This window comes from Rousettus aegyptiacus, unplaced genomic scaffold (assembly GCF_014176215.1).
Source record: "Rousettus aegyptiacus isolate mRouAeg1 unplaced genomic scaffold, mRouAeg1.p scaffold_m13_p_5, whole genome shotgun sequence".
Taxonomy (NCBI): Eukaryota; Metazoa; Chordata; class Mammalia; order Chiroptera; family Pteropodidae; genus Rousettus; species Rousettus aegyptiacus.
Genome location: NW_023416308.1, coordinates 44,217,435 through 44,237,862, shown reverse-complemented (window position 1 = coordinate 44,237,862; position 20,428 = coordinate 44,217,435). Strand labels below are relative to the sequence as shown.

Here is a 20,428-nt window from a genome sequence, read left to right as displayed (position 1 = left end):
CAGGCCTTCCATAGCCCATAGCAGTGATATTTTCAAACAAGGCTTCCTGGTTGTCTGTGGAGATGCTTCAGCAGCTACGGAAGAGGTAAAGGGAAGCTAAGGAGAACAGAGGCCCAGGCTCCAATTGCTTGTTTCAGTAGAAAAGATCTACTTTCAACTCATTTAGATGCTGGGAGGTTCCAATAATCCCTTTAAAAGGCTTGGCAACCAGTGTTACGGAGTAGGACCACTGTAATGTCTATAATTCTCAAGAGGCTTAGAAATTATTGGAAGTCCTAAACACAACATACCTGCAATATCTTGCCCAAGGTAAGAGCACCAGTGCTTTCTCATGATCTCAATGGCATCCAGGTCATCCTTGGAGATATCATTATTAATGATAAGGTGAATGCAGGGAATGATCAACTCATTCATCACATTGATGCCCTCTGTTACAGAGTGGTCATCATTTGTTTCAAAGAGAGAAGCCGCTTTGGCATTTAGCTCCTATAGATAAAAGGTAGAGTGAAAAAAAGGTCTGAATGATAAATATCTATTTTAGCAGATCCAAAATAAGTGGTTCCCAAACTGTACTGCACATTGGAATTGCCTAGAGAATCTTTAAAAACCATGATGGCCCACCCAAAACATGCTGATGTAATTGGTATGCAGGCGACCTAGGCAGTGGAATTTTTAAAAAGCTCCCAAGGTGATTCTAATGCAGCTAAGCCTCTGACCCACTGGCCTAAACTTACAAGTCAAGGTCATGCTCAATACCTGGCCTATTCTATGGTTCTCAGTCTCCACTGAACATCAGAATCACCTGTAGAAGTATGTTGATGCCCAGACTCCAATTTAAATCATTTCCTATTTAGAAAAAACAAAAAGTGTGCCTCACTGCCAGCGTTAATTTAACATCATGCATAGGAATGCTACGTTTCCTAGGATTTGACATTTTCAGCGATTAAAAATTACTCTATTTTGTAAATGGAAATACCACTACTAAAAACAGAAGGCTATAAACAGAATGATGTCATTTGTTTCCAAAGGCTATTGATATACTAGAGCAAGATGGAAATAATAATAAAAGCAAGATATTTTGTGGCAAACTCTGGGAGTAAGGTTAGGACTGAATCAACAAGTTATCTCAGAGTAAATGCTGCAGCCACAAGTGCCACCGGCAAGTGTATTCTTGGGGCAAACGGGAAATGGGCAAAGTGACTGGGGAAGGGCCTGTGCATCGTCACTTGGTGAAAGCTCCCTAGGTGATTCTGATGCACACTGAGGGTAAAGAGCCAGTGATGGAAACGATCTAAATCACTAATACTGCCCTCCTGTGGAAGCTGAGCAGAACATTCAAAATGTAATCTGTATTTGGTGGTTTAAAAAAGAAAAAGCATGACTAATAAAATTCAGATCCATCAAATCCACAAGGCCCTTTTTTTCAACTTCAAAGTGCCCTGCCACACTTATAAGTGATACAGAAATCAAAGTATAAATCAGAAAATGAAGCTTTTGAGGTCAATATACGTCATGACTTAATCTCCTCCATTTAGCATTAACAGCAAGGCAGTGGTAAAAATGCTGGTCTGACTCTCCCTGCGAAGGGCTATTCTGCTGAGTTTCAGGAAAGACAAACACGACACACAATCTGATGTCAAGACTCCTCCTTGTGGTTTTCTGAAAGAAAAGCACCTGTTTAAGCCTTTGGATAGGCAGATAGAATATGGGTCTGCCTTTCCATGTGGCTGCCAAACGCAAAACAGACAAGAGGCATCTTCAGTATGACAGTGATATTAACAGAATGGCAGGGCCAATTCTTATGGTTCAGACCTTTAAAAAAACCGGAGCCTCTTTTTAGTCACTAAAACTTCCATCTACCATCAAGGAACACAGAAAAAATACTGCATTCCTTTAATACACATTTATTACTATATGCCAGACACAGAAAACAGCTGAATAAGAAAATCTGTACTCAAGGAACTCTCGATCTAGTAAGAAAGCGACATGATAAAAGCTATAGTGCAGGTATACATAAAGGACACCAAAAAAGTGATAACTGATTCTCAATCTAACTTCTACCAGGGATTAAAAGAGAATGATATTCACTTAACTTAAAATAACCTGTTTCAATGTTAAACTACTCTGGGGAGTTTGGAAAAATCCAAAACCTGTTAGAGATTATTTTGTTTTCTAAGTTATATTTCTTCATGGCTTGCAGTAGAAGTAAAGACAACAAAACAATAAAAATCACAAGGCTTTATAAACAGCACAAACCAGAAGGCATTTTCTTCGGTATAAAGCGATCACCGATTCCTTCACTCCCCGGCGGGGCCCCTTCATCAGCAGAGCAGCGTTGCTCTGGTAGGCATACACCAGGTAGGAGAGGGCCTCTTGGTACCTTAGAAAATGGCAGATAAGCAATAGCTGAGAGCTCCTTTCCAAAATGCAGGGATTAGACCTCACTATTCTCTAATATGTGGCTGCACTTATGGAAAAGTCTTAAAGATGGAGGCAGCATTGGGTACTGGGGAAAGCTTGAAGGCCAAAGACTGCAGCCAGTCTCAGCTCTTCTATAAATTAGCCAAAAAAACCCAGGACAAATAATGAAACTTCCCTGGCTTCAGTTTTTCCTAACTCTAAAATAAAAGTGGATTAGATGCTCACTAAGGTCCGTGCTAACTCTAACATTCATTCTCTGGGTTCATCTTCATTTATCACAAAGAAAATCTGGCCATTATGTCTCATTACTAATAAATCTATCATTATGTGAAGGATGAAAAAACACATAGCATTTTCAGTTTAGAGTAAAACTGAATTGCAACAGTGGAAAAAGTAGAGGCACACTGTAACATGTGAAAAGGGAGGTGATGCACGGCTGCGATTCTTAGTATTCCTGCGTGGGCATCAATAAACAAGTGGGCATCGAAAAATCTTAATGACATAAAAGGCCAACATACTTTCCTTTTTGATAGAGTTCCAGGCCTGTTAGGAGATACACAGACACCTTTCGAAACAAACTGTAGTCTTCATGCCACTTCTGAAAAGAAAATGACTACCATTAATCATCGTGAGCACAATAAACTATTTCTACATTTTCTACCATAGAAAGTTTTAAATTCAATACATATATTGATTGAGCACATATGGCCACGCACAAAAGCAACAAATACAAAAGCTTTCACATAAAAACATATTCAACATTTAAAATAAAAGCCCACTATCAACCCTAATTTTTTTCCACTGAGGAACAGAAATATTTATTTCATGTGAGCTTTAGAATTTACCATCTTAATTTCCAACTCCAAGGTCAGAGTCACTCAGCTCTATTTAAATGAATGACCTCAAGTTCAGAAGAAAGCAACCAGATGCTGGGAAGATGAAAAAACAAGGCTGTCTCAATCACGCAGGTCAACACTCAAACTCAAAAAGCGTGGCAGGCACACCTTAGGCAGTATCTAACATTATTTTATGTATAATGCAATGCTTTTCTGGAAAATTTGTAGTTCTATATGCATTTTAATGCACAAAAGTTTAATTTCTATTAGAGAAATATTAGAAAACTATATAATTTAAAATAAACTAAAACCATGAGTTCAAAAGGAAAAGGCTAAAGTAGTTAACTTAAGAAAATGAAGTACTGATTCATTCTAATAAAAGAAAGGAACAAAGAAACCTATTATTCTGAGGATTAAAGATTTATCCATTCTTACCCAGCTTTTTTGGGGTGGGGGGGTGGGGGTTGGGTAGAGAACAAATCAGTCTGTGATAACACAAAATTGTCAATTTTGCCTCAGGAATTAATGTTTGTGGCTTTGTAGATTGAAAGAAAAGACTTCACCTTATACTCCTCCATATTCATGTCATCTGGACCAATCTCCTTCAGTTTAGCTTGAGCCACCTTCATAATACTGATTGATCTGTGTGGGACAAAGTTCAGAAAGCAATGAAAGGCCATAGTGCACAGCTTCCCCATTAGGGCACTTAGTCAAGCCAGACCCAGAAGGAGGGTGGATCTGCCTGAGAATCCCCTTCTCACCTTTCATCATAGCTAAGATTTTTATCTGCAAATTGTTCCAGAAGGGTCCGCTCTACTACCCTTTTGGGTGCTTCATTTTGGAAAAAGTAGACAAGCACATGCTGCAGTCGAGGATCACTATGAGAGCTGGGGGTCTCTTTGGCAAGCTGATAGAGCCTGGAGTATTCTTCGTGGAATGCCTATTAAAAACAAAATTAATAGTTAGAAAAGGGTGTATGGTGGGCTTCTGCACACAGAAGCTGATGCCTAGGGCCTATAGAGGTTTTCATAACTCTAAGAAGACTGCTCCGAAATTCTTCTTACAAAGGAATTAGAGGCAACTATGGAATCTCTAAGGTGTTTGCACTTCATAAGAGATGAAGCTCCTCAAACATCCTGGGATGAATAATATACTATACTCGTAAGAAACATTTTTTGTAAAGTTCTCAGAAAAATATTTCACTTTGATTATTTCAGTTATACTCTTGCATCTCAAGGACCTGAATTTTAAAAATCCACCTAAATGCAATTTATTCGAGTATTTCAAATTTTATTCAAGTACCTTAAAAAACATGGCCTACTGTCTCATATTTTGGCCCCCCAATTATACAAAGGCAATGTCTCAATTACAGTTTTATTAATAGACATTTCCCAAAAACGAGAAAAAGCCCTCCAGGCTGGTGTGACACAGAATGGTGCTGCCCACCAAAGCTGCACTAGTGCCAAGAGAGGAGGAGCGACCAGTACAGTGGGATGGCTTATTCCTTTGTCGGGACAGGAAAGGGAGTTTCACGTTCTACTTCAGTGAAAGTCATTTTTAATGCCATTTTTACCATCTAATAGAATTACCATCTCATTATTATGATACTTGTGGTATAAGGTTGAGATATTAAAAAACAGAGATACCTTAATAAGCCCTGCTTCAGACCCATCTCGGTCAAAGGTCTGACGGGCTTTAGCTATGGCCAGGATGACCCCTTGCATGGCAGGGCTCAGCATCACCTACCACAAGAGGGCACAAAACATAAAAAGAAAAAGGAGAAGACAGGTTCAAAAGAAGATGGCATGAAAGGTAGGAGAGAAGATTGCTGAAGGGAAGCATGGCAGTGTAGCTTCTTGGCCAGCAGCTACTGCAAGTCAAGTTTCACACCCTATTCTCATATACACATACAGTCCCTGGCCTTCTACACACATTCATATATACTCTCTGTAATTTAGAAGCATAACAATTTAAGTCTAAAATTATCTACTATGGTGCTGCTAAAGAATCAAGTTAATTATAGTTCTCAGAGAAGTATCTGAGATGAAAACTTCAATTTAGTTCTGTAGTTTGGGGGGTACACACAAATATTTTAGACTTTTACTAGGACTAACAGTACATTTGGCAGCTAGGGGATGCACAAATATGACTTTATAAAATGAAAACCTTTCGATGATTTTAAAAAGCATATCCCAAGGGAAAAATAGAAACCCAAGGGACAAGATTCGTAATTGTTTATCTTGCAGTGATAATTGCAAAGGAGATATACAATGAATAACTTGGGATTCTACAGCTTCTTCCTGAAGCTTTACATTAAAAAACAACTTTAATTTATATTTGTTTTGCTCACAAACAAGTGAAAATTTTACACTTGGAGGAAAAACAGTTGACTAATACTATTAAAGACAAAACCTCCTAAATTAAAAGGCAATTTTTTTGTTCATTATACCAAAAAAAGAACTAAATTCTACCTTTTTGAGCCACCTAGACTCTGCAGCGGCCACCATTAGTATATACATGGGTAGATACATACAGGGAGCATTATACAGTGGGAACAAGGCTATCTTTTTAAAAATAGTGACTAAGGTCAAAACCAGAGGAGCCCCTTCCCTTGTCCACTATTTGTTTCAATGAGAAAATGTTAATTATTGCCAAACACCTTAAAGTATATTGAGCTACATGAGAAAGGAATATAAGACTGATAATAAACAGCTAAACCCTGTACTAATCTCTGTACCTCCTCATCATATCCATCTGCATCAGATCTAACCAGAATCCTTCCCACACTGGGAATCTCGACTTCAGAGACCTCAGAATTAGGCTGGGCAGCAGACTCTGCATCATTAGCCTTTTGGGGCTGTTCTGACTGCTCTGCAAGGTTTGTTTCCAGGGGCATGGACTTCTTGGGTTCAGCTTCCTTAAGCCGTAGCAGCGGAATGGAGAACAAGTAAGGAAAAAACAGGAGAAATAAAGAAGGATTGGTTAAAGGCAGCAGAGACACAGAATAATAGAAATGTGAGAAAACTGGCAATTTCTGATGAAAGCCTGCCAGTCTTCTTAAGTTATTCTCACCTCACTCAAGGCTGCTTCTACACCACTGTTCTCATAGGCATGTGTTGTGTTTGCAATAGCCTGGGCAGTCTGCTCCTTGACAATCACAGCATGCTCAGATGACAAGCAGCGAACTCCATGAGAAGAGGCTACTGAAGGCTCTGATAAAGAATTGTACAAAGGAATTAGCATCTGATAATAGGTAAGGTCTAGAAGGGAAGCAGGATGGATACAAAGTTTAATATACGACCTAACAAACCTTTAAAAAATCTATGCAAGTTTCCCCTAGAAACTGTGACTAGAAGAAACAGCTACTTCAGCAAGAACCCACTGATGATCTTATAAAATTTAATGGCCTCGCAATGTTGTCATATTCCTTTATGCCAAGAAAACTTCCTATGAGCAACCAACTGTTAGGAAGATCACCTTTTTTAAAAAGAAGAAACTTTCTAATCATATTTTAAAAGTTCTTGAGCTTTGATACATTTACATTTGTATATACATTATAACTAATGCTATTATAAATTAGATTTATTGGGATAACATTGGTTAATAACATTATAAAAGTTTTCGGGTGTACAAGAATATAATTCGGCATCTGTGTACTCTTATTGTGTGCTCCCCATCCAAAGTCTAGTTTCCTTCTGTTATCATACAATCCTATCCTAGTTCTCCCTACAACCTTGGAAATAAGCAAAACTCAAAGACTAAAATAGAGGTAGCTAGTCTTTCTGCTATTATTTCTAGTCATCAGAATTACATTCTGAAGCCACGAGTTATTTCACCAGGTTGTGCAATACCAATTATATTTGAACTATACTGTAGTTACATACTGTGGCATTGCTCAATAAGTTGAAGTTCACAGGGCTGGCTGAGGGAGTGTAGCATGGATGCTACTAGACCACTGGTATAAATGCCCTTCTTGGATACCTTGTGATGTAGAGAAATCCTGTGATGCTGAGCTGGTGGAGGATTCCATTTGAGGGATTTTGCAAGACTGCTCTTCTTCCCACTCCTCTACTTCCTGCTCAAACCTCCAGTTATCTTCCTGAATATAATGCTTAAGTTCAACAGATAGGGCTTCCAATTCTCCTAACATCTGATCTGATTCATTTGGAGCTGCCTCTGAAAAAAGAACAAAGACAGAATTAAAATGAAGTATTACCAGCAAAAGGTCACGAGAAATCAAAAGGTCCTTTTGAGAAAGTAAAGGAAAGAGAAGGAAGGAAGGAAGGAAGGAAGGAAGGAAGGAAGGAAGGAAGGAAGGAAGGAAAGAAGGGAGGGAGAGAGGGAGGGAAGGAAGGGAAGGAAGGGAAGGAAGGGAAGGAAAGGAAGGAAAAAAAGGAAAGGAAGAAAGAAAGATACTCTGTCTTCTTACTCCTAATGAAAAATATATACATACATACATATACATACATAATCCATCAGAAGTACTAAGAAAATAAGGCCAACAGTTACAGCACATCAATAACAGTACCTGGCAGGTAGGTACACACTAAATATCTGTTAATTGAATGAATGGATGGTAGTAAGGATTTGGAATAGAGGCCAAACATTGGCAAGGTAGCAAAAATGGACCAAGTATTTCTTGGAAATTCAGAAAATTAGATCAAATGAAAATTTAAAGCTAAATAGTTTTGTCATTATTGATAAGAATATCCATCTCAACACGGTTAGAGATGAATTCCAAGACATTCATACTGCCTCAAGTTTCACACAATTAAATGCTTTCAGAAAGCAATTTGATACAACAGTTAGATGGTCAATAACACTTGGTTCATTAAAAGCTATGATGAAAAATGACAGGATATCAGGACTTACTACATTTCATTTCTAACCCATTTTTTTATTCTCACCAACAATAAAAAACCTATGACAGAACAACACATCCACTTACTAGCTGCCATTAACTAGTCTTTGCAGTAAGCAAATGACAGTTTTCACTTGTTTGTACCTGTAAAGATGAACCATACATGTATTATCAAGGCTCCTATGTACTATCAACAGCCAGTAGAGTCATTTGTATAATAACTTCCACAAGCAGCTGTTCCTTTCATATTGCAAATATGCAAGTATGAAGATCAATTATTATCAAGTGATCATTCTTTCTATCCCCTAATCTCACTAGCAAAATCCAAAAGAAAACTTGCTGCCTCTTACCTATGCAACATTGAAAAGTATGAGTAATAAAAGAAAAAAACTTCTATGATTTTAGATGTGAAATGATGGTCATAAGACCTCAGAGAAGATGTGACAGGATGAAACAAAGAATAATGTAAATGGAAAACAGCACAGAACCTGGAGTCAGAATTGAATTTGAACTGTGGGTCTGCCATTTATTTACTAGCTGTATGACTAGAAAACAAGAGAAACTCAGCTGAAAAATGTGGATAATAAGAATTCCTACCCTATCTACCTCCCTTTTAGAGTTATATGCTTGAAAAATGCAGTTTGAAAGCATGCAGTAAGGACTAAGGCACCAATATAAATGGTAAGTATGACTGCTCATAGCATTAGCAGTAGTATTAGGAGAACCATGAAATTATTCAGGCAAATCCACTTGTAAAATTTAGCTATTCTCCAAAGGGTACAAAAATATATGCACAAAAAGGTCACTAAAAAAGAAAAACACTAGAGACAACTTAAAAGTCCATAAATGGGAGGCTGGTTTAATAAATTATGTACATATTCCATGGAATGGAATTATTATGCAGTTGTTAAGAAGAATGAGTTCAGTTTTATTTATGAAAATGTAGATTGCTAAGATACACGATTAACAAAAAAATACAGAATAATATATCCCATGGAAAAATATATCCCATGGAAAAATATCCCATTTGGGGAAAAATAGAGGGTAGGAGAGAGATGTCAGTAAATAAAATCTAGCATCTGCATAGAGCTTTTCTTGAAGACTACATAAGAAACCTAACAATAGATACTTGTTGGGCTCAAGGATGAAAAAAGAAAAGCAAACCTATGTTTTCTTTTTATTCTCTTTTGTACTGTTAGTATTTTTAAAATGCATTATTACTTATAATAAAGCCTAGTTTAAAATTTTTTTTATAAACTACAATACTGTTCCCCTTCCCTGAGTAGTACAGATTTCCCCTCACCTCTGGCTTCTGCTAAGATATTTTTACCTGCATTGAAGTGGGGTAGCTTGTCATTAATGTACATCAGACAGTAAGCACTAACATTTCTCAGGCCCCCATAGGAATCTCTTTCAAGTTCTTCCCAGGAAGATTCAGTAACAGAGATATCATTGTACTTGAGCCAGACTTGTCGGGGTTGGTTATAGATGTAAGCCCAGTAGTGTCCAGCATTTGCTTGTCCTTCATGAACAAGAACTGCATGCAAACGATAAGGCACCTGCAAATCAGAGGGCATATTCTTGAGTTAGATTAAGCAAAGTAATATGGTAAAGGTTAGGTTATTAAAATTCAAAATTATTCCCAAACAGCAGACAACAGAAAACTGTGTTTGATATATGGTTCACATCAAAATATCTTACTGATTTTTAAGATGAACTAACAAAAAACATGACCTTGAAATCTACCAATTTCCTCAGTTCCTGAATCCTGAAAACCAACAGTTGAACTAGATAACCTCTTTGAGGCCCCATTCAACTCTAAACTCTGAGGATTACAGATCTAAGATCTAAGATAACCTAGACCTATTTATCCCCTAATTCCAAACTCAGTTTATCTAAAAATAGAACATCTCCTCTACGGCCATGCCACCCTGAACATGCCTGAGAAGCTAAGCAACGTTGGGCCTGGTTAGTACTTGGATGGGACACCACTTAGGAAGACCAGGTGCATTTAAAAAAAAAAAAAGAACATCTTGACTACTCATATTGAGAAAACGTTTACCATATTTGGTATCCACGAGTTAAATGGCTATCTTGTTCTATGCCTGTTTTATTTGGTACCAAAAATCAAGTTAGCACATTTCATTATGAATCAGTCACATGGTCCCTACATACTTTTTTATGTAACTACATACTTGTTTATTTTTAACTATATACTTGTTTGTTTCAATACGTGAAAAGTATTTCTTTTTTCAATGTTGAGAAAATAAAACAATGTTTAAGTGCCAAGTAACTACTGGTGGAAAAAAGGGAAGGTCAGCCATAGAATCAAATTAAACTTACATTTAATCAGTAATTTGGCATGTTTTTACAGGTAGCAAAATTCTTGAAATAATACAAAAGAGAAAATGGAGAAAACCCAAGGTTTATACAATGCATTCCAGCTACGTGACAGAACCGCGTCCCCATGCAGCCCTGGAAACACAGCTCTTCTCCTCCTGCAGTTCACATGGAGGCCACTAAGAGGTCATATCACTAAATGGGACCTTTTTACCCTCCATACCCAGAATGTTATCCTAAACAAAAATTTATGTGGATAATAAGAATTTGTCCTGCTCACCTCCCTTTTGGAGTCATTAGAGAAATAAAGTTTGAAAGCATACTGCTAAACAAAGGATCATGGTACTTTGGAAAGGATAAACTGGTCCTTAGTTCAGATTTTCCCCACTGTACTACTTAAATCACCATTGTATGACAAATTTTTATTACTTCAACAGCAAACCTTTCTAATATATCAAAAAATAAAAATAAAAAAAAAAAAGCACCAGATAAAACACATGGCAGAATCAAAACAAATACCTTTTGGGTTCTATTGATGGCAGAAGATATACTGCTTTTTTTAGCCTAAAATAAAGAAACAGAACAATACCTATTTCTTTCCTAAGTTTATTCTTATATTGCAGGGAGGTTCCCATTCAGTTTCAAAGAAAACTATATAATTTTCTTTTTGTATCTACCATTAGCATCAGTAGAACATGCCTTGACTACTTTCCCCTCAATTGCATTCTACCTGACGAAGGAGAGGATCACAGTACATCTGCTCAATAGTCTGGGTAGTGCTTGCGATACAATTCTTTAAATCTGTTAAAAAAAGAATACTTAGTTAAAATAATTTCATTCTGCATCATATAGGTTGCTTCAATACAGCAAAGAGTATTGTTTATCTGTACCCAGGGTCCTGATAATTTCAGCTTCACTCTTAATTACAATTTTAAAAAACTATCTCTTATAACTGGCACCAAAACTGGTTAAAGTGAAAACAGGCTATTTAGAAAAAAACCTTAATGGGTCACTTGAGTGTAAAATAAATGTCCCAGAGACAGGACTTGAAAAAAGGTGGCAGAGCAAGGCAGGGCTAAATTTCTGTGAATAAGAACTGGGGAGGAATCTGGATTTTTAATTTTTATGTTCCTCAGAAAAAAAGAAAGGAAGGAAAGGGAGAAAAGTCTGAGAAACATGATCATGAGCCAAAAAAAACAAAAACAAAAAAAACTTTAAGAACACAATGTTGAATAACTGAATTTCGTATTGTATGCATTGCTCAAATATTCTCTGCCTCATTAACCTTCAGGAAAGCATACTTCATATAGAAAAGACTTCCAACAGTGAAAATCCGGAAAAGATAAATTCTAAGTTTGGGTCAACTGAAGCCAGAGTTCAGATAAACTGCAAGAAAAAAAATCAGCGGATACATAAAAATCCTACCCAAGGCTAATCATAAGTGTCTCAGCTACCCAGAAATTCCCTGAAATGTTAAGTAGGGCATCTAGGAAGGATCTTTCCACAATCATATAATGGGAGTGCGTGAACCAATATTACTGGGAACTAAAAGTACGAAAGAATTACAATCTCCATGCCAAAACTCAACAGTACATATGACAATGGCAGATGTATACCCAAGGTGCCTAACTTCTAAACAGTAAAACAAATGGAAAAGGCGAAGAGTAACTGCTTGACAAATTCTAAAGGGCTGACCTTGCATGTCTTGTTCAGTTTCACTCCTCCACCTCTGAAGACAGGTCTTAACAAAGGTTATCTCCTCATCTGTGACTGTTCGAGGAGCTGGGTGTGCAGGCATTTCCATGGGAGACCGGAAAGATGTAAGTGGCTTATTCATTGTCTTAGAAATGTGTAGAGAATCTTCAGAAGAAGAAAAGGTACTTTCAACATCCTGAGAAGAGCTTTCTTTACTTGCACTGAAGAAAAACAAAAATTATGTTTATATGGTAATTTCCAAAATACGCCTTGGCCTGAATTAATGTGCTCTGTAAAGCAAGTTGCTACATGGAAAGGTACAACTATATGCTGGTGTTACCATATAGGTACTGAGCTAAACCTTTCCTTTATATGCATCATCTCATTTAACAGAACTTGCTTATGAGGCAGATAAGATTACTATCCATATTATCCCATTTCAAACCTAAAGTTTAGAGAAATTAAGCAACTTACCCAAGTTTACCTAGGAAAGGGATTAAATCTAGATCTGTTTTGAGTCTATGGTTCATGCTCTCTAACCACCTTTAATAATGCCTTTTCATGAAAAAAAGAAGAGAAAACATGAAGAAGGGAAGATTGGAACTGGAAAAATTGAGGAATCAAGATGTAACTGACTGAAGTGGGGTGGGTAGATGAATCCAGGAACAAAATATACAGAGCAAGAAAAATGAAGTATCAGCTGAACACCCAACTCACAGGAATATGACCTAGGTGGCACTCTGGGAGCAGAACATAAAGGCAGACAATCCTAGCTCTACCACTCCTTAGCTAAATACCCAGGGAAAAGTTAGTAGCCTCAGGTTAAGTAATCTAACACTCAGCTCTAAAAATATGTTAGCTTCTTTACACCATTGCCCTAAACTAACTGAGAATAAAGTATATAAAATAAATACTAATTTATCTACTAATTAACTATTGTCAAACTGTACATAGACTAACAAGATAGAATATAAGCTTCTAATTGTACTTAGGTTTGTTTCACACTAAAAATGAACACAAACTTCCTTTTGCTTTAACTTAAACCCTCAATCTCTACTCCTCCCACCTGCTGTCACACACACAACATAATGGCAAAAATCTCTTCCCAAAGGACCCACACATGTGGAAAAATAAGCCCAACATAAGCAAGAGATCAGAAATCTCAATCTCAGAACACACACACACACACGCAGAGTAACTTTAAAATCTAATAACATTAGGCAGTAGGCAGTATTATTTTATGTGATTAAACAGACTGGCCAACTACTTTTTAAAAATTAAAACCACTTATATTTCATAAAGAACATAAGAACATTCTATAAAAATCCAAACACAGAGACAGAGTATAAAAAGTAAAAGAATTCTCCATCCCTTGCCTCAGGCCACTCCCTGGAGATAATCTGTCTTAACATTTGGCATGTTCTATCCAGATAAGTACTTTATGCATAGATGAATAAATATTAGTATGTGTGAGGGGTAGAGATGGGGAAATGGTTGGACTTTTCGAACATAAAAATGAAACCTTTTTTAAAAGAGGTTCTAGTGTTTTCATTAGTCAGGACACACAATAAATTTGATCCAAGTGACCCCATTGCTTCCTCCAGGCCACAAGGGTTGTTGCATGTGGCTGAGCTGGAACAAAATTACGGGGCTCATATGATGTGGCCTCCCTGTTTCTTCACTAGATAAGCCCTTCTAAGTTGTTCTCTTCAATTTCTAGCCAGTTTTTTCCATGTTCAAACTTTCTATTTATGAATAAGTCTCTCTTTCCTTAATGTTTACTTAGTTGTGCATACTTTTCAGCAGACAGAATAAGAAGCTTGGAAGAGCAGGTTTCCTCTGAGAAAGGCCTTGAGTGGCAGTGTGCTTATATATAGCTCAAAACAAGGCAGCCCTGGTGGAGCAACAACGCTACGCTACGACAGACAGTTCAAGAATCTTCTGAAATAATCCCAACCATCCTGCGGGTAATATGAGCGCACTGGCAGAAATTATGAGCACTCTCCCAGGGGAAAGTCGGCAAAATCCATCCCCGCTTTAAGACAGAGTTCACAGCCCTTAAGCTCATACGAGATGAGTGTTAACCAGGTAGCAAGATGGTGTATAGTTCAAATTAAATCAACATACACACACATACACACACACACACACACACAATTTAAAAAATTTCTTTATATTACCTTTCCTTGGATGTCAGGTCAGAAACCGAGCGGTGCACTGAAGAAAGTGGTAAAGTCATGCATGTGCCACTTTGAGACACAGAGCTTTCTGAGGCAGGTTTTGTACTAGCAAATTCAATAACATATTTCAACATGTCCGGAAGTGGGAAGCGAGCTGGGCCTGAGCCATATTTCACATACCTAAGCAGCAAAGACAGTGGTACACTATTGGCTAGGTCTGTCTTAGATTTCAAGGCTTGCTGAAAAATTATCCATTATCGTGCAAAGGGTAAATGCGAAGGCTTATTCCTAAAGGCTATACAATATTTAATATGTTACTCAAAAAAGCTATAGGGCAAAAATTCTCTAATCACAAAAGTAAAAATTCCCAAAAATCTAAATGTTATATACCTGGCAGAAAACATTTCAAATGTGTTCCAAATCAAAGTCATGCCTGTTATGCTTTTTTTTGATATCATATCACATATAGGCTCTGGTCATAAAAGTAAATGATGTTTCTTATGGAAAAACAGAAACAGTACCAGTACTCATATCTGAAAATAATGCTGGTGAACACAAGGGCTTTTTTTCTTTGCTGTCCTTTAGATCAACTATTCTGCAATTATTAGAAAAAATGAGAGAAAGAAAGCTGGAAATGGGAAGAACGTGTTGATAAAGGTCAGAGTTTAAGAAAACTGCCAAATCTTTCTTTTGCAGAGTCCTAAGTACCTTATTATTCATATGCTCATTCAATAGCATAGGCCAAGCACAAATTATTAAAGTTTTCTTTGGGATTAGTAAATAATAAATATCTTAAATATGTAACCAAAAATAACCAACAAATTATTTTAATAATACCCAATTTCTCAATTACTAACATGTTAGACTCAGTAAAAAGATTTACTTTAATAAATTCTATAGTTCACTAGAGTTTAAAATAGTACAGGTAAACTATAACTCTGGGATTCCATTTACAAATACAGAATCACTTCACACTTTTATTCTTTGAATAAAGTGAAAGAAAGAACCAGGAAGAAGGAAAATTGTTTCTATATTATAAGAGACATTATAAAATGAAAATACTAGTAGAAAATAAGTATAGTGCAACTCAAAGTCGACTACATGTTAAAGGGTATGTAGCAGAGACATTTCATCTTTACTAATTTACAAGAACAATTATTTCTCCTGTGGTTTTGGCTGCCACAGGGAGCTACTTTCAGCTTTCACTGAAAAGGATGCTGAATACATAAAGCTAGAGGAAATTTAAAGAACTGTTCTATTCCTTACATGTATTTCCTTGCCTTAATTTCAGCTACCATCAGCTTATCTAAATTCTATTTATCTTTTAAGATCTACTCTCTCCATGAAATCTTCCTTACTTCGCCACCACCCCACCCCAAACCCTAACACTGGAAGGACCATCTTTCCTCCCTGAACTCCTCAGTACATGAACTAAACTTTTCGTCTATCCCACGGACATGGTTAATATGTCTTCCTAAGCCCTCAGTGTTTGTTGAATTAATCAATCAATACACGATTGGCCTGGATCAAAAAGGAAGTATTTTCTTACTAACAATGCAGCATTGATAATGTCATAGGATTTTAAGCGATCATTTTATACCTGTAATTCTTCCCAAGTTTGCTGTATTTTATTATGATACTCATGCAAAGTTGCAAGAAAAAATTTCTCTAAGAAACTTATCTTTGATTTTATGACATTTTCCTGTCCTTATACTGAATTCCTTTAGACCAACCACTTCATACAATGTAATATTAATTCAATTTAGAACGAGAGTAAAGTTTCAAAAAAGTTGTCTTCGCTGTACATAAATCCTACTTTTAATATTATATCAAGGTATCTTAGAGAAGAAATAGTAAACATTTTTATTTTTTTAATGATAAAAATAATGCAAGTACCAGTTAAGAAAAATCAAATACAAAAAGTATAAAACAAACCATAAAAGTCAAGTCATCCATCCCCATCTCAGTTCTCCTGCCTAATGGTCTCCATTAATAGTTTCTTATATATTTTCCCAGGAGTAAGTCACAAGTAATTTTTTAAAAAATTACATCCACATTAAATTATATGAAATTTAAAGTCATTTTATTTAAAAAAGAATAATATTGTACGAAAGGACATAGTCCCACACACTATTTTAATATCCAAATAAGCCAGAATACCTTGTTGGTTACCAGTAAATTGAGAATTTTTTAGCTATAAGACATGAAGTTTATTTGGATCTATGAAAACAACACTTTCCAGTCTTACAGAGTATCACTAAAACCTTAAAAGTAAAAAATTGTGGTAGGCAGAATCCTGTAAATCACTTCCAGGACAGTATTTGAGGAGTCAATCTTCAGTTTGAGTCTACATTTAAGACAACTAGATGATTCATCACAATATGTCTTGGATAAGTTCTTCTTAAGTGAGTGAAAGGAATTTAGGTGGGGGGTACCTATAGGTGCAAGGCCTCTCATGGGTTGGTGTGGAACATGTTGCCTCTAGGGGAAATCAGTGACCTAGCAATGGAGTGGGTAGAGGTGGGCCGATGGTAGCAGCAGAACTGTTAAGCAGATAAAGGGAAAAAAGCCACTGACATTGCATGGGATTCCTTTTTCAATGCTATATCAACGGTCTCTATCATGACTAAAAAGAAATTACACTGACTCCTCCTTAGGGTGATTACACAGATATAGCATCAAAAAGAGAGAGAGAGAGAGAGAGAGAGAGAGAGAGAGAGAGAGAGAGCGAGCGAGAGAGAGAGAGAGAGAACAATTCCTTCATAAGACAAAGGACTTTGTATGTGTCAGTAATATAAGCTCTTTTAATCAGTTAGTGTTCTAGGTAGAACTGCACTAGGGTGTTTTGTTTGTTTTGTTTACTTTTCCTAGACACTTCAGAACCTGGTTTCCCAAGACAAAGGGATTGCAGTATTATGACAGTTAGCCTCTCACATTTGTGACAAAGATAGCAAGGCGAGTAGAAAAAGTAAAGGGCTATAAAATCAGAATGTCGGTTCTCTGCAATACACTGCAATAACTGACTGTGATTGTAACTAACAGTGACTGTCACTTAAATCCCTTGAAACTACTGTTCACACATAGATACTATTAGCTCGTCTTGAACACTGCTTCACACTTAAAAAAACTTTCTTAGCCATTTTATAAAATATACTAGTTAATACTTAAATTCTGAATTTATTTTAAATATAAGCAAATTATCTTAAGTTTATAAACTTTTGTATCTCCAAGAACACAGGTGTCCACAACTCACCTTTCCAGCTTTTGCTGCAGGACTTTCACTTCCTCTTTCAACTTACGAATACACTCTCTCTTACTTCGAATAAGCTCTTTGCTCCTGTACATATACCTAAGCAAATAAGCCCAAAAACGAAAGTTTAAAAATATCAATGACGCAAAGTCAAGGCAAACTAGGGATACAAGGAAACGTCCTACAAAGGAAGAAGTAAAACTACCTTTTGTTGCAAATGACATGATCATCTATATAGAAAATCTCAAGACATCTATAAAAATGCATCGGAACTAGTAAGTGAATTTAGTAAGATCAAAATATACAAAGTCAATTAAAAACGAGGAAAAACAGCTATTGCATTTCTGTATACTCAAAGTAGAATTTAAAAAAATTAGAGTAACATTAAACATAAATTTAGGGATAGAATATCAGATATGGGCAAGGCCTGTACACTAAAAATTACAAACCATCACTCAGAAAAATTCGCAAAGACTTAAATAAATGGAGTTATACTATGCTCATGGATTGAAGGGCTAAAAATTGTTAAGATGTCAATTTCTTTAAATTGATCTGTAGATTCAATATAATCTCAATTGCTATTAGGTAGAAACTGACAAACTGGTTCTAACATTTATATTGAAATACTAAGGATCAGAATAAATGAAACAATTTAAAAACAAAAAACAAAGTTGGAGGATTTAACACTATTTGATATCAAGATTGACAATAAAACCACAGTAACCAAGACAATGTAGCACTGGCATAAAATTAGCCAATAGAGAAAAAAGAGACCCTCCAAAATAGACCCAAAAATATGTTCAATTATTTTTTGACAAAGATACCAATGTAATTCAATGGGGGTAGGGGGGAGAAGGAGAGTCTTTTCAACAAATGGTGCTAGAATAATTGGACATCCACGTGCATTCTTTCCCCCTCCTGTAAATAAAAAACCAACCCTTTATTTCATACTATATGTAAAGATAAATTCTAAATGGATGATAGACATGAATATGAGTTAAAATTTCAACATTTTTAGGAAAAAAAATAGAAGAAAATCTTTGTGACCTTGGGTTAGCAAATATCTCTTAATCAGAAAACAAAAAGGACAATAAAAAAAAACTGCTGTTACACTTTCTCAAAACTAAAATTCCTCCTCTTCTAAATACACTGGAAGTAAATGGAAGAGACAAGCACAGACAGTAAATGTTTAGATTTGTATCTTAAGTATATAAAGAACTCTTACAACTCAGTCTGAACACAACAAACCCAGTTAAAAAGTAGACGAAAGGTTTGAACAGACACTTCACCAGAGAAAATATACAAATCACACTTAATTAAATATATGAAAAAATGCTCGACATCATTAGTTATCAGGGAAACATAAATCAAAAGAAAATATATTCCTACAAAATCACTGTAATGGCTAAAATTAAAAAGAAAGATAATTCCACATATTGGAGAGGATTTGGAGAAAACAGAGCTCTCATATAGTGCTGGTAGGAATACAAAATTGTATAGCCACTTTACAAAACAGTTTGGAAATTTCTTATAAACATACACTTTTCATATAACCCAGAAATCTTACTCCTGGGTATTTTACCCAGAAACACTAAAACCCACATCAAGACTTTCATGTGAATGTTCATAGCAACTTTATTCATAATAATCTAAAAGTGGATACATTTGAAATGTCCATCAACTGGTGAATGGAAAAAAATATCGTGGTACATTCATAAAATGAACTACTACTCAATAATGCTAAGAAACAAATCTCTGATATATGCAACAACATGGGTGAATCCCCAAAACATAATCATAAATTAAAGAAGACAGCCACAACAAGATACATACTGAATATTAATGTCCCTAATTATGATAGTCTAGAAATGTATAATTACAGGGCCAGAAAATAAGTAACTGGTTGCCAAGGCTTGGGGTGGAGGAAAGGGATCGACTACAAAGGGGCACAAAGGAACCTTTTGGATGATGGAAATATTCCATATCTTGACTGTAATGGTGGTTACTTGGCTATATACATGTGGCTGTATATCTAAGAATGGTAACTCCTTTTGTATGTAAACTATACATCAATAAACCAGATTATAAAGAAATAAACTATGGTTATTCTATACAGTGTGCTTCATCCACAAATTAGCAGGGTTTTCACCTAAAGCCTAGCTCCTCAAATTGTGGTTCAGAGATCAGAAGTATTATTAGCATCACCCTGTGGGCTTCTTAGAAATGCAAACTCTTGAGCCCTAATCTAGATCCACTAACTCCAAATTTGCATATTATCAAGACCTCCAGGTGATTCCTATGCACAATATACTCAGCATGGGCTCACTTCTGCTCCAATGCAAAAAGGTGATAATCAACCACAGAACTCACCTGTCCATATAAATGATCTGAGGAAATTCCAGCTTATTGTGAATTTTCTCTGGCTGACCAAGGGACTGATTGAACTCAAATCTTGAGAGTTCAAAGGTCAACACTGGAGGTAGCTTTGTAAACCAACACTATGTCAAGAGTAGAAATGTGGGAGAAAGAAGTTATTTTTAGGAAATGGCAATAGCCATATTTAAAATATCCCTCATATATGTATTCTATTGGTATAGAATTTATATTCAATATAATAGAGTGTTTATTTAATCTCAAATTCTAAAGAAAATGACCACTTAGAATCATGCCCTCTTAGATAATATGGTTAAATATTCCTCAATCCTCCAAATTTATGAGCCAGTCAACACTATTCTACTCAACTATCATCCTCAGAAATAACCACCCTTGAATATGTGAATTGCAACAAGCACCTACACAACTCACTCATTAAATCATCAGTACTGAAAAGAGGTTCAAAACCTGA

The 20,428-nt window shown here is 36.1% G+C and overlaps 1 protein-coding gene across 10 annotated transcripts in view; it reads right to left on the bottom strand.

Moving 5' to 3' along the window:
• Positions 1-20,428, bottom strand: part of USP28 (ubiquitin specific peptidase 28) — a 54,950-nt gene that overhangs the window by 1,662 nt on the left and 32,860 nt on the right. For 7 of the 10 annotated variants that reach the window (XM_016148976.2, XM_016148977.2, XM_036220741.1 and 4 more), the window contains 15 exons: positions 19,954-20,081; positions 17,587-17,682; positions 14,334-14,513; positions 12,154-12,374; positions 11,189-11,259; positions 9,449-9,677; positions 7,239-7,433; positions 6,330-6,469; positions 5,995-6,174; positions 4,904-4,999; positions 4,019-4,197; positions 3,821-3,899; positions 2,940-3,019; positions 2,257-2,380; positions 291-486 (listed from right to left, as the gene is read on the bottom strand). In XM_016148976.2, the coding sequence (XP_016004462.2) occupies positions 291-486; positions 2,257-2,380; positions 2,940-3,019; positions 3,821-3,899; positions 4,019-4,197; positions 4,904-4,999; positions 5,995-6,174; positions 6,330-6,469; positions 7,239-7,433; positions 9,449-9,677; positions 11,189-11,259; positions 12,154-12,374; positions 14,334-14,513; positions 17,587-17,682; positions 19,954-20,081 (2,194 nt within the window). The remainder of the gene's footprint in view (positions 1-290; positions 487-2,256; positions 2,381-2,939; positions 3,020-3,820; positions 3,900-4,018; positions 4,198-4,903; positions 5,000-5,994; positions 6,175-6,329; positions 6,470-7,238; positions 7,434-9,448; positions 9,678-11,188; positions 11,260-12,153; positions 12,375-14,333; positions 14,514-17,586; positions 17,683-19,953; positions 20,082-20,428) is intronic. The other 3 variants (XM_016148985.2, XM_016148986.2, XM_016148984.2) reach the window with 2 other exon arrangements.